The sequence below is a fragment of the Bos indicus x Bos taurus genome, chromosome 7 (assembly GCF_003369695.1).
Source record: "Bos indicus x Bos taurus breed Angus x Brahman F1 hybrid chromosome 7, Bos_hybrid_MaternalHap_v2.0, whole genome shotgun sequence".
In the NCBI taxonomy this organism is placed as follows: domain Eukaryota; kingdom Metazoa; phylum Chordata; class Mammalia; order Artiodactyla; family Bovidae; genus Bos; species Bos indicus x Bos taurus.
In genome coordinates, this window is record NC_040082.1 from 103,654,213 (window position 1) to 103,668,652 (window position 14,440).

Below are 14,440 nucleotides of genomic sequence, written 5' to 3' on the forward strand. Positions count from 1 at the left end.
AGTTTTTATTAACTGGAGCTCTAGGTTAACTCCTTCTCCGAAAGAGGTGGTGGGGGACAGCCCCTCATAAAGTCAGAGGTGTAGGTGAGAGCACAAAGTAGTAAAGTAGGCAGGCTCTGGTTATGGGGGTAGATGCTCGAGGATTTCCAGGGGGACTCCTGAGGCTCGATCCCGCCTTTGCATATGTCGAGCCTCCTTCCTCATGACCTTTGCCATGGGCGGAGTACCTCACTCTGGCCCCCAACAGATACTAATTTGAAGCCTTTCTTCTTTCTAATACAAACATTTAATGCTATAAATTTCTCTCTAAGCACTGCTTTAGCTGTATTCTAGACTGATAACATTGGGTTTTCATTTTTGTTGAAGATATTTTCACATTTTCCTGGAGACTTCCATTGACCCATGGATTACTTAATGAGTGTGTTGTTTAATTTCTAAATGTTTACAGATTTTTCTCTTATCTTGTCATTGACTTTTAATTTAATTCTGTTATTGTCTGAGAATATAGTTTATATTACTGTCAGTTCTTTAAAGTTTGTTAAGATTAATGATCCAAAATATGATCGATCTGTCTGGGTGAATGTCCATGTACATTTGAAAAAAGTGTACATTCTGCCCTTTTTGGAGAGAGTGTTCTGTAAATACCAGTTAAACTTGAACACTTGTCGTGTTCCATTTTGTTTCTTCACTCTTGTCATTTTTTCTTTGGATAGTTTTTTTTAGTGGTTGCTATAAAATACATACTTTCTTATCATTTACTTAGAGTTAATATTTTACAACTTTATTTGAAATTTAGAAACTTTACTACCCCATTGTAGAGTTGTCCTATACAATTGTCTCTCTATACTGAAAACCGTATTAGTGTTAAACATTTTTGCTTTCAATTACCAAGCATACTTTAAAGAACTGAGGAGGAGAAGAAGACTCTCTACCTTATTTTCCCAGGTATTTACTGTTCCTGCTGCTCTCCCCTCACTCCCAGTTTTCCAGGTTTCCTTCTGGTACAGTTTTACTTCTGTCTAAAATGCTCCTTTTAGCAGTTCTTTCAGAACAGGGCAACAGGCTAGAGTCCCTTGGTTTTCCTTCCTCTGAGAATGTCTTCATTTCACCTTCTTTCCAGAAGGATGCTGTCACTGGATATCAAATTCTGGGTTGACAGCTCTCCTTTAGTACCTTAAAAACGTTGTACCACTTACTTCTGGGCTCACTGATTTCTGATGAAAATCCAGTCACTCACATCAGTATTCCCCTGTAGGTAATAATAATATGTAGTTTTTCTCTGGCCGCTTTTCAGATTTTTCCTTTGTCTTTAGTTTTCAGCAGATAGTTTATGATGTGTCTAGGTATGGATATTTTTGAGTTCCTGCTGTTTGGGTTTTGTTCAGCTCCTTGGATCTATAGACTTATGTATTTCACCAAACTTGAGATGTTTTTATTCATCATTTCTTCAAATATGTTTTTACTGTTTCACTCTTGTTTCCTTCTGGACCCCAGTAACATAAATGATAGCCCTTTTGTGATTGTCCCCAGGGTCTCTGAGCCTCTGTTCATTCTGCTCCATCTTTCTTTCTGTTGTTTAGATTGAATAATTCCTGTTGATCAGCTTTCAAGTTCACTGGCCCTTTTCCTACTATGTTATCTCCATTCTGCTCTTGAGCCCATCCAGTGAGTTTTTAGTTTGTTACTGTATTTTTCGGATCTAAGATTTCCATTTGATCCTTCTCCTTATAGTCTTACTTCTTTCCTGAGACTTTCTAGTTTGACATTTGTTGTAAGAGTATTTGCGATTTTTCCCATAGTGGTTTAAAGTCTTCTTCATAGAATCGCAACATCCATGTCAATATTGGTGTCTGTTGATTGTATTTTCATGTGAGCTGAAATTTTCATGGTTCTTTGTATGCTACGTAATTTTAGGTTATATGTTGCGGTAGGATTCTAGGTCTTATTTAAATTATACTGAAAATGTTGATTTTTTTTGGTTTGTTTTAGCTGACAGTTGACCTGGTTAGGTTCAGGCCATAAGTTTCAGTCTATGAGCCATGAGTGTCAGTTCAGTTTTCAGAGCCTTTGTGCCCTTTGCTTTTGCATCTGTTCCAAATATGCAGCGTCCAGCGGTCCATCTGGGCCTGGGAACAGTTTGGTTCTCAAGGCCTTTGGCCGTAGGATCTTGTCTGTGCACACCTGGTTCTAGAGAGGTCTGGAGACATAAACAACTTCCTGAGGTTGCTCTCCTGAACCTCTCACTGTCTGCTGTATACCTGTGCTCTCTGGCTGCCTGGGCCTTCCTTTCTTGGGTCTGTAGCCAAAAACTTAGGGCTCTAGATGCCTCCTCTTGTGCTGGTCTGCACTTGGGCTGGAATCCTAGGTTTAGCACCCCCACCCCTGGAAAAGCAGCTCAGTTGCCTGGGCCCCAGACAGCCGTGAGAAAACTGAAAGGGGGGAGAAACGGGGGATTTCCGTATTCCCTCTGAGCGGCAGGAGTTCCCCTTCCGGCCCTGGAGTCAGAACTAGAGGCTTCTGCAAGCTCTGGCTACACCCCACTGCTCACTTCCACTCCCAGGCCTCTGCTGCACCTTCACGTCACGGCGGGCGGGAGACACTGCCCGTCCGGCCAGCTCTTCTGGATCCGCCTTTTTGGTCTCCCAATAGTTGCCCATGCATTCTGCCCAGGTTTTTTGTTGTTGCTGATTTTTAACTTTATTTAATTAATTAACGTGCTGTGTCTGTGTTAATGCTTGGGCTGTTCTCTAGTTGCAGCGCACGGGCGTTTCACTGCAGTGGCTTCTCTTGTCGTGGGGCACAGGTTCTAGGGTGTGTGGGCTTGAATAGTCACAGTTCCCAGGCTCAGCAGTTGTGGCGTATGGGCTTAGTTGCTCTGCAACTAAGGGATGATGTGGGATCTTCCTAGATCAAGGGTCAACCCTGCGTCTCCTGCATTGGCAGGTGGATTCTTTACCACTGAGCCATCAGGGAAACGCCCTGCCCAGATTTTATAGCTGTGGTCGGTGGCAGAGAACGGGTGATGTGAGCCAATTCCATCTCACTTGCAGCCTGCCTGTCTCCACACAGACGACCTCCACTCCCAGTACTTGGGCAAACCAGGGCAGACTGGGCCAAACCCGTCACATGGGCTACTTAGGTTTGCCCATTTTTGGCTGTTCCAACCAGTGCAGAAATGAGCATGATTGCTCATCCTCATGTGTGTTTGGGCATCTCCCTTACCTGGGCAGGATCTCTGGAGGGCTGAGTGCCCAGGCGTGGAATTCCTGAGTGAGACACTTTCCAAAAAATTCTTCCAGTGGACTGCATGTAAATGTATCTCCCATCTTTATTTTCTAAGCCTTGAGGCGACAGTGGCTCACTGCACTCCCCTCCTGCCGGAGGACCTTCATCTGGATCATTTACTGAGCCCAGACATGTTCTCAGGTGTCCTGAGGTGGAGAAGCAAATCCCAGGGAGCAGTTTGTAAGCAGCTGCCCAGGAGAGCGCTGGGAGCTCCGGGCTGCCCCAGCCCCTGTGTCCGCACACTTGGCACCGTCCAGGGAGCCCTGTCCTCTCATACAAGGGGCAACACGAGGCAGTGTGGGCATCCCAGGCATGTTAGAGCACACCTTCCTGAGTCTGACGGCAGAGCTGGCGGCCTCCAAAATCAACACTGGCCTCCAGATTCTGAAAATCTGGTTCTACAGGTATAATTAGCAGCCGTATTGCTGACACTCGGCTCTTCCACGCTTGCCCTGGGATGGCGCCGACTTTGGGCCGCCTGTCACGGCCAGCATTGGCCTTAAAGGCTGCATGGCTTTTGTCTCCACTTCCCAAGCCTCCTTTGCCATCGTTCAGCTCTAGAGGGCTGCACAGTACCCCCTCCCCCAGGGGGGATAGCCCCCCAGAGAAGGAGAACTCAGGACAGTTGGGGGGAGCACTGAGAACCCGCAGAGTAAGGCGGTGGCGTGCCAGCTGCCCAGAGCTCAGGGGTGAGGGGCCATGTCTGCACGGACTCACGAGTGCACGCTGCCCAGGCACCGTCCTCACGCTGGACCCCGCAGTGAGCAGCCCGACCCGACTCCTCACCAGGGTGTGGACGGAGGTGGACGGGCAGGCAGATGGGGGTCAGGTCACGCGCTGCCTGCTGAGGCAAGGACAGCGGGAGGCCAGCGAGGTCAGAGCGTGGTGAGTGACGGGAGGTGGCAGGGCCTCCCGTGCTGTTTTGTGCCTTTTTCTGAGTCACTTCCCTCAGAGGTGAAGGTCTCCCATGCCTGTCCACGGCACTTCCAGATATTTGAGTTAAAGACTGAACAGATTTTCCTGCTTCTCCGCAGAAATCAGGGAGTCAGGGCCTCCAAGGAGTGGCCCGTGTGGCCCTAGGGCTCTGAGTTTGCTTTGCTTGCCGGTGTGGATGTGGCATCCTCACAGAAGGGCACTCTGGGGTGGCGGGCTGGGCTGCGGCCCCAGAACCTCTGCCAGCTGCTCCGTGCCTCAGTGTCCTCATCTCTAAAATGGGCCGTGGAGATGTGCTGCAGCAGCCCGGCTCCCTCCAGACACCCCCCGGGTTTACCCATCGTCCTGCTGTGATGTTTATTCCATTTATTTATAAAAATGTATGTATTTTTAACTGAAGGATAATTGATTTACAGTACTGTGATGGTTTCTGCCATACATGTGCATACCTGTGGATCAGCCATAGGACCCACCCCTCTAGGTTGTCACAGAGCGCTGGGTTGTGCTCCCTGCGTCATGCAGCAGGTTCCCACCGGCTGTCCATTTTCTATACGGTGGTGTATGTTTCCCTTCTGTGTGCCGTCTCATTCATCCCACCCTTTCTTTCCCCGGCTGTGTCCACAAGGCTGTTTCCTGTGTGCTGTGATTTTCAGTTGCACTCTCAGATGCCTTCCAGTCTGCACAGGAGTTAAAAGTCGCCCGAGTCTCTGCCCCTCCCGGTCAAGGAGGAACTGCCCAGGCAGTGTTAGAGCTGGGATTGTATTTGCTTAAGTGTAATTGTTACTTTGCATCAGACCTCAGAGCAGCCCTGGGAGCAGGACCCAGGCAGCTCCATCGTCAACAAGCCCTAGGCTCACCTAGAACATAAAGTAGCCTCACCTGGCCCATGAAGAAGTAGATTTCCGGAAAGTGAGTCCGCTCTGCTCTGAGAAAAGCTCACAGAGCCCAGTAGATGAGCAGACACTGATAGAATCCCTGCCCAGGCCAGCCAAGCACACAGCCTCCAGCCACCAGGTCTGCCCTGGGCATCCTAGGGCACCTCAGAGGGGTCAGTGTGTGAAAGAGCCCCCAAAAGGATTCCAGGCACAGCATCAGCTGGCCCATCCAAGAGGGAGGAGCCTGCTGTGGCCTGAGACCTAGAGGGCAGGGCCCACGGGTGTCTGCCTTCCAGGTCTGCCCTGACACTGCCTCCTCAGCCAGGGGACAGAGAAGGGCTTCGCTAGTGGGATTGGCTGGGAGGGTCACACAGCGTGGTGAGGGACAGTGGCCGCTGGAATGGGGCCTCCCCTCACCCCCGGCCCCCGGACCCCCCAGGTCAGTGCCAACGGGAACGTCCTGCGCAGTGAGATCGTAGGCTCCATCAAGATGCGCGTCTTCCTGTCCGGCATGCCTGAGCTGCGCCTGGGGCTCAACGACAAGGTCCTCTTCGACAACACGGGCCGTGAGTACCCCGCCCAGGCCCGGGAGCGTCCACCTGAGTGGTCAACAAGTTCACCTTAGGCATATTGCCTTAGAAACATTGTCGCGTTGTTTACAATGGTGAAAACTGGTCAGCTAACGCCTGGGCCTGGAGGACACGAGGGAGTGAAAAATCCTCCAGTCCAGTCCCCGTGTCGCCTCTCAGGCCACACGTGCAGATGGGCACCTCGGTGGTCACACAGAAGGTCCTCAGCCCTGCCCTCCTGCAGGGACTGCAGGGCTCGTCTCCTCCTGGGCCCAGTTTCTGTCCTCACCCCTGGCGTTGGGGCTGGGCTGTGCAGAAACCACAACAGCGGCTCAAGCTCGCCCTGCCTGGCTTGGGTATAATGCTTTGTGGAGTGGCAGCCTGGGATGGCCTCAGAAGCCCAGGGCTGCTGGGGCTCTGGTGTTCCCAAGCTTGACCTCCAGCCTCCCCTCCCACCCACAGGAAGGTTGTCATAGTTACATCAGCAGTAGCGCTCGTGAGGGTCTCTCAGACATCCACCCAGCAGAGCAGCTCCCCTCGCAGGACTGGGCCCGACCCTCAGCCTCTCTGGGCCGAGAAACTGAGATGGGATCCCAGGGACTACAGGCCCAGGGCCCTCAGGGGACCCCGAGTCAGACAGAGGGGCACCATTGCTGAGAGAGTGGCCCTGGGGACCCAGGGTCTGCCTGTCACGCCCTCACACCCCCATTCCCTGCAGGTGGCAAAAGCAAGTCCGTGGAGCTGGAGGACGTGAAGTTCCACCAGTGCGTGCGGCTCTCGCGCTTTGAGAACGACCGCACCATCTCCTTCATCCCGCCCGACGGCGAGTTCGAGCTCATGTCCTACCGCCTCAACACGCACGTGAGTGCACAGTCGCCAGCGCCTGGGCCCCAGGCTCCCACCCCCGCCTCGCCCCGGCAGCGCCCCCCTTCCCTGCTGGGTGGGAGCCGCCGCCTCCATGGTGAGTCTCGGGTCTGTGAGGTGATCCGTGGGACGGGCACAGTGCCCCAGGGGCAGCCGGGCTCCAAGGAGCCTGCTTGTCAACACGAGGCTCCGAACTTTGAGGAGGTCAGACCCTTTGCGCCATTGCCCCCTTTCCCCAGCAGCGCCCCAGAGTGTCCTCTGTGATGCTTTCTGCATTCTCTCTCTGTTCTGACCCATCCTGGCACCGGCTTGGATTCTCCCAAGAGCCCCGGTGCTGGGCTCACACCAGGCCCAGTGGTCACTTGCCCTGTTTCCCCTCTGTGAAAGGGAGCTTTGTAAAACAACTAGGCGAGAGCACCGTGTTCCCTCTCCCCGACAGGTCAAGCCCTTAATCTGGATCGAGTCCGTGATTGAAAAGCATTCCCACAGCCGCATCGAGTACATGATCAAGGTGCGTGTGCATCCTGCACGCAGCGTCAGCCGGATGTGCAGGGCGTAAGAGAGGGGGACGTGGGTGGCCCCGCATGGTACTGGCTTTCCAGAATCTCTGGCCTGTCTAGCGCCTTTGACACAGGGTCCTAACGCAGAACTGGGGGCACACGGGGGCTCTTGTGAGCCCTGCCCCGGGGCTGAACCTGTGGCTGCCATCCATGTTGTCTCCCTGTGAGCTCACCGAGAGTGGGCCTGGGACACGGGACACACACCCCAGGTCCTAGGTGCTGCCACCGTGGAAGCAGGCTGTGACTGAGTGTCCAGGTGGCACACATCTGCCACCCAGTGACTTCATCCATCCCAGGCCAGTCCGGGTGACGCAGACATTGTCCCCGGAGGCCAGGACCGCAGAGAAGGATGGGAAGCCCCAAAGGCTGAGGAGACAGGCGGGTAGAGGTTACCTTCCAAAGTTGAGCTTAAAGAAAACCTCAGAGGGCAGGAGAGGCTGGGGGAATCCCACAGGCCAGGCTAAGGGGTTTGTGGCCCTTGGGGAGCAGGCTGAGTGTGAGCTGGGCTGTCTCACCTTCACCCTCCTCACCCTTGGCCCCACTGCCTCATCTCCAGGCCAAGAGCCAGTTCAAGCGGCGATCAACAGCCAACAATGTGGAAATCCACATCCCTGTGCCCAACGATGCCGACTCACCCAAGTTCAAGACGACAGTGGGGAGCGTCAAGTGGGTGCCCGAGAACAGTGAGATCGTTTGGTCCATCAAGTCCTTCCCGGTGAGCACCCTCTCGGCAGGGCACCCCCCAGACCCTCACCCACACCCGCCTGCTCCCTGGGTCCCACGCAGCGTGGCAGCCTGACCAGTGTGGGCCCCTCAAGCCCACAGCCGGGATCCCTGCCTGCAGCTTCAGGGAGGCTCAGAAGGGAGGGTGGGTGGAGAACAGGGGCGGGTGGGGTGGGGGTGTTCCACCTTCGTCTCATGCGTGCACCCGCCTGTCTCCAGAGTCAGGTTAGCACCCCCGCCCCACCCTCCCGTTGCCCTTCTTTCTCTGCCTGCCGCTCCTGTTTGGAACTCAGCTTGCCTCCAGGGGCACAGACTGCCTGCCTTGGGGGCAGAGCAGCACCAGCTCCAGGAACATAGAGCACCTGCTGCCCGACCCACAAGCTGGCATGGCCGCCTGGCTGGTGTTCAGGATTTCGAGCTCTTGAGTCTGGGTTTGTGGGCAGAGTGCCCAGGGACTGGAAGGCAGGAATGAGGCTGCACGGACTGCACGTTCCTCATGGTAAAAAGACGCGGTGCCTTTTCCCTTTGTCTCGGGGCCGTTTGTGTTCCTTGCTCTGGAAACTGTAGTAGCTGTCCTTTTGCTCACTTTTCTGTCAAGTTTGGTCACTTTCTTGTTGGTTTCCAAAAGCTGTTTGCACACGGGCCAGGTGAGTACTTTTCTCTGATGCAGTTGCAAAGGCTTTTCCTTAGTTTGGTGGTTGTCTGGGCCAGGTGAGCACTTTTCTCTGACAGCAGTTGCAGAGGCTTTTCCTTGGTTTGGTGCTTGTCTTTCAGCCTTGCCTCTGGACTATTTTCGCTTTGTAATCTTTTCTGATTGTGGTAGTTTTTTTTCAGTTCTCTTGGGTTCTTAGATATTCTTTCATATGTTTGCGGCAGTTGCAGTTACCCCTTTTCCTCTCCTATTCTTGGCCACCTTATGACTCCTGGCATCTCCCTGCTTCCATTGCTGTCTCCATGCCTATAAGTGGTGGTAGAGAGCAGCCTCCTGGCTTTGCCTCCAACCGGAACTGCTAGGGTTTCCCTTTTTCAGTGTCTTGCTGCTTTGGGCTGCAATTTATTCCAGTTCTGCTTTGCTGTGTTTTTAGCACAAAAGGGCAACAAATGTAGCCAAATGCCTCTTCAGTGTCTGTAAGTTCAGATATTAACACAGGATGGGTCTTGAACCGTCCTTGCATTCTGGCAAACTCCAGTTGATCATGATACGTCTTCTCTTTGATGTGCCATTAATGCTGTTGGTTAACATTGTATGTAGTATTTTTACATTGAGATTCATGACTGAGATTGACCTTTCTTTTGGTACCTCTATCTCAGGTGTCAATGTTGTACCTGTTTCATAGTTTTTTTGGTCTCCCTCTTCCATGCTGCAGAACAGCTTTAAAGTGGCCCTGAGATCATCTGGCCTTGAGGGGATTGATAGATTTGGCTGTGTATGGCCATCTGTCTCTCTGATACTCTTTCTAACTCATCTGTGGAAATTAGGCCATTTCAAGTTTCTATTTCTGTTGGAGTCAGTTTGGGTAAATTTTTATTTTCCTACAAAATTATCCATCCTAACCAGGTTTTCAAATTTGCCTACACAGAGTTGTAGAAAGGAGTTTCTTTTTCCCCTTCTCTTATGACAGTGACTTCTCCCTTGTTATATCTTATTTTGCATTTTTGTTACTTCTTTTCCTTGATAAGGTTACCTAGTGGTTTGTCTATTTTTTTTCCAGATTCTCTTTTTAGTTTGTTTGTCATATTTTTCAGTTTTATAAGTCTTTAATTTCTTCATCCTTTGTCCTGATTTTCAAGTTTTAAAAATTTTATTATTTTCTTTTAAAATTTGTATTGATATAAATATTTAAACCACAGATATTCTTCTGAACCCTGCCTTAGCTATATAACCCATAGAACGGGCATGTGATATTTGGTACTATTATCTAGAAATTCTGTAATCGAATGAGTATTTTTTCGTTTTGTTTGTTTTCTGTTTTTCTGGTCAAAGGGACTTTTCTTTTCCATTTTATCTTCACTTTGAGTTTGGTGCACTGAGGTTAGAAAAGGTTATTCATGCTATTCTGCTTATAAGATGTATTGAAGTATTCATTGTGTGTTAATATAAGGTCAAAGTTTGTGAATATCCCACATGTACTTGAGAAGACAAGGCCTCTGTAACTGGGGTAGAGAACTTGACACGAGCACCGTGAGGTCTGCTATGATGCCGTGACGGCATCAGCCACACCGAGAGCTGGGCCAGCTCTGCCTTCCTCTGGTTCCTGTCTCCTCTCTCGTAGCATCTGCTTCACAGAAGTTGTGCGTGTTACCTGGTGCATAGACACTCATAACTACTGTGTCTTCCCTGTGGATTTGTAGGACAGCAGCCTTTCGGGCTGTGAACAGTTGTCCTCTGCACCTGGAATTCTTTGCCCTTAATTCTCCCCTGTGGCAGCAGTCCTGCTGTGCTTTTTTTTTTTTTTTTAATCTTTTTTAAAAACATTTTTGGTTGCGCTGGGTCTTCATTGCTATGCACGGGCTTTCTTTAATTATGGTGAGTGAAGGCTACCCTCTAGTTGCTGTGCATAGGCTCTCATTGCAGGGGCTTCTCTCCTGTTGCAGAGCACAGGCTTCAGTAGTTCAGTTGCAGCTTGCAGGCTGTAGAATGTGGGCTCAGCAGTTGTGGCGCATTGGCTCAGTTGCCTTGCAGCATGTGAGATCGTCAACAGGGATCAAATCTGTCTCCTGCATTGGTCAGCAGATTCTGAACCACTGGACTGCAGGGAAGCCCAGCCCTGCTCTGCTTTGTTTGACTTTAGCCAGCATGCCTTCACCCATTCTTTCTACTGGTTTCGTCTTTCTGACTCTGCTTTTACAGTGGAGAGATGGGTTTTGGTCTGTGAGCCAGTCTCCAAGTCTCATTAACAGAGGAAATTAAAGCCATTTACATGGACATGACTGACAAAGGTAGGCTTGCAGACTTCTGCCACCCGCCCGCCGGGGAGGGCCCACCTCTGCATATTCTTTTGCTTTCATTTTCCTCTTGGTTTTTATAAAGCTGAGGTTTTTGGTCTGGTTATTGTTTCATGCACAGGCTGATGCAGCTGGTTTTATTCCTTTGCTGCCTGCTTTGTCTATTTTTTTACATAATTTTATTTATTTGGGGCTGTGCTGGGTCTGCTGCTGCGTGGACTTTCCCCTAGTTTCGGTAAACAGGAACAGGGGCCACTCTCCAGTTGTGGTGCTGGGCTTCTCATTGCGGTGGCTCCTCTTGTCGTGGAGCACAGGTCTAGGGTGTGTGGGCTCAGTAGTTGCGGTTCCTCGGCTGTAGGGCACAGGTTCCCCAGCTGTGGAGCATGGGCTTAGTTGCTCCACAGCCTGTGGGATCTTCCCAGATCAGGGATCGATTCTGTGTCTCCTGCGTTGGCAAGCGCTCTTTACCACTGAGCCACCAGGGAAGCCCTGCTTTGTCTGTTGCTGAGACTGCGTTATTCTCCCCTTGTCCCAGAATCTTCACTGAGCACACAGCACCAAGTCAGGCAGAGTCCACACGCCTGCACTGATGAGCAGATCCTGACCACTCACTTCATCCCTGGAAGGGGGGGCTGAGCACTGGGGAGGCAGAGCTCTGTGCTGCTCTGCCGAGGCCATGCAAAGGCAGCCCTGGTCAGCAGTGACTCATGTTGCCAAAGGCCTGAGGATCAAAACCCTCTGTGTCCTGGTGTGATGGGAGCTGCATTTCCTACTGCTCCCTGCAGTTCTGTGTTACTCACCAGGCCCTGGGACAACCAGGCCAGGACTCCTGACCCCTCACGGCTGAGAGTTCAGTCTCTGAGTCGTGTCCGATTCTTTGCAACCCCGTGGACTGTAGCCTGCTAGGCTCCCCTGTCCATGGGATTTCCCAGGCAAGAATGCTGGAGTGGGTGGCCATTTCCTTCTCCAGGGGATCTTCCTGATCCAGGGATCGAACCAGCATCTCCTGCATTGGCAGGTGGATTCTTTACCACTGCACCAGCAGGGAAGCCATTCCTTCCCCCACTACAAGTCCCATCTCTGGAGTCATTGTTCAGCTCCCCGGACCAGAGCCTTTCCCTTCCAGGGGAAGACCTAGGGCCAGCTCATCAGTCCCAGGCAGCCCTGTCGCCCCCTGCCAGTGCTCGCTCTTCCTGTCCCTTCTTCTTCCCCAAGGCCTAGTGTTCTTTTCCTTGACACAACTAGGCTTCTGTGCCTGGGAACTTGTAGAAGTTTCTCTTCATCCTCAGAATTAGAGGACTAATTTTCCCCAGCAGGGCTGGTGTGGGTGTGAGTGTGTTGCAGGAGCCGAGGCCCTGAGTGACCACAGACCATGCAGGAAGGGACTCATTGGCCAGGCCCGCAGCCTGGCATCCTCCAGGGGCAGCTGTTGGATGAACCTGCCAGGGTCTCCGCCTGACCATCTCCTCTGTGGTCTGCTCCCCCAGGGCGGTAAGGAGTACCTGATGCGGGCCCACTTTGGCCTGCCCAGCGTGGAGGCAGAGGACAAGGAGGGCAAGCCCCCGATCAGCGTCAAGTTCGAGATCCCCTACTTCACTACCTCTGGCATCCAGGTACGTGCCACCAGGGCTGCCGGGGCCCCGAAGCAGGCATGGACGGCCCAGTGGGGCTCTCAGGGACCAGGCATCAGTCCAGGTTCAGAGGGTTAAAGGTGACAGACACCAGTGCAGCCGGTTAGCAAAGGGCGCTAGCTGACTTGTCCCGGGGCTCCAAGCTGCTCCCCAGCCCTGCCCATCTCCGTGGGCAGCCTGGCCCTGATGGAAAGAGGCCCGCAGTGGTCTTCTCAGACCTGACCTGTGCTCCAAGCTCAGAGATGCATTCAGCCCCCAAAACTATTGTTCACACACTTGCCACCGTGGGGCCCATTTTCCTGGGTACCTCCACGGAAGCCCTGTATGGGGCTGAAAACCCTGGGATTGGCCCCTTCTCTAGGAATCTGCTAGAGGGTCATGCCTGCGAGTGCACATCTGGCTCTTTGCCACACCTTCTAGAAGCATCTGCACCCTCCCTCAGCCTGAGTGTGATACAGACTAAGGTGCTTCGTCTCTCCCTGGCCCTCTCGGTCTCAGCCCAGCCCCGGGAGGAATGACTCAGTGGGCAGCCAGGAGCGGGGGTGGCGTGTGCATGCTTAGGGCCCTGATACCTGTGCCGCAGGTGCGCTACCTGAAGATCATCGAGAAGAGTGGCTACCAGGCCTTACCGTGGGTTCGTTACATCACTCAGAATGGAGGTACGCGCGACTTGCCCATGGGCAGGTGGGGGATGCTGAAAAGGCCCCTGGTGGGGGTGCCACTGTCCCCAGGGTGGTGCTCAGGGAGCAACCCCAGGGCCAGGGCAGGTGGGGCGGCCCCTCCTCTAGGGTCAGAGCAGACAATGGACGCCCCCCTCCCTCTTTCTAGATTACCAGCTCCGGACCCAGTGAAGGGCCGTCGTGGCCCGCGCTCCCAGCATGGGGGCTCCTGGTGGAAGCGCCTGCCCAGCCTGCCAGAAGGAGGGGCTCCCCTGGACCCCGGCGCCCCTCCAGGCTCCACCCAGGGGACCCTCCTCCAGGTGCACCTGCTCTGCCACCGCCGCTCTCACCTCCCAAGTCCCCTTTTCCCAGAAGAGGCTCATCTTCAAGAGGTCTTGTCTCTCAGCCCCTAAGTCAGTTTGGGGGGAACGAAAGGCATCTTTCCCTCCAGAGGTCAAATACAGCCTCTGTGCTGTTCAGCTCCCAGTCACAAAAAGATTGGGAAGCGCTGCCCAGACCGCTCTTTGGCCGGGCTGGCAGGGCTGCCGTCGTGTTGCCATTGTGTTGAACGTTGTGGGTTTATCGAGCATTCCTAGATTTTGTCTCGGGCCGTCGCTGTGTACGTGATCCTCATCGTCTGCGCCTCCCTCCCCCATCCTGAAGCTCTCAGGCAGCGCTTAGCGAGGACAGGCTTCCTCTTCCTCACCCTCCTCCCCAGTGAGGCTGACACCGGGTCGCCCTCCCAGCGCCTGGCACTTCGACTGGAGGCTCCTGGTCTGGAGCTTTGAATAGAGACGCCTTCTCAGGGCCAGCCCGTGCCACATGATGCTGTCACTCAGCCACATCAGTGTTTGTCCCACCAGGGGAAGAGGGGTCCGGCGTGGGCCCCCAGCCTCAGAGGGTGGGGGTCCCAGGCAATCCCCATCTGTGTTTGGACACCACCGCCCCAACCTGGTCCGTGTTTGTGTCATGAATACATTAAACTCCATCGGTTAAACATGCTTCCCTTCTGGTGCAGCGTTGTGCTGATTCCTGGGTGCCCGGGAGAGGGGCGGGCTCACACCAACCTGGGTGTGGCACCAGTTCCTGGGACCCCTACATCCCCTGGGGAAGACGGGACCAGGCAATGAGCGAGCAGAGCCACTGCCCAGGGGCCTCCCAGAGGGGCTGCAGAGGGGAGGGCACACGGGCAGACTTTTCCATCTCGTCTGAGATGACTGTTACAGCCCTCAGCTCTCGGGCCACCAGCAGCCCGCTCCCCTCCCCAGCCCGGGGCTTCCTCGAGTGTGTGGTCCTGCTGCCAGCAGCATCAGCATCCCCCTGCACACGCAGGTTCACAGGCGCCCTCCTTTACCTGCCGAGGCAGTCTCTGGAGATGGGGCCAGGAGACCGGCT

General features: G+C 53.3%; 1 protein-coding gene across 1 annotated transcript in view; it reads left to right on the top strand.

Annotated features, from left to right (window-relative positions):
• Nucleotides 1–14,047, top strand: part of AP1M1 (adaptor related protein complex 1 subunit mu 1) — a 29,725-nt gene extending 15,678 nt beyond the window's left edge. The window contains exons 6-12 of the mRNA XM_027548096.1: nt 5,533–5,659; nt 6,381–6,523; nt 6,966–7,037; nt 7,643–7,801; nt 12,243–12,368; nt 12,970–13,045; nt 13,215–14,047. Of these exons, the coding sequence (XP_027403897.1) occupies nt 5,533–5,659; nt 6,381–6,523; nt 6,966–7,037; nt 7,643–7,801; nt 12,243–12,368; nt 12,970–13,045; nt 13,215–13,237 (726 nt within the window). The 3' untranslated portion in view covers nt 13,238–14,047. The remainder of the gene's footprint in view (nt 1–5,532; nt 5,660–6,380; nt 6,524–6,965; nt 7,038–7,642; nt 7,802–12,242; nt 12,369–12,969; nt 13,046–13,214) is intronic.
• The last annotated feature ends 393 nt before the right edge of the window (nt 14,048–14,440 follow it).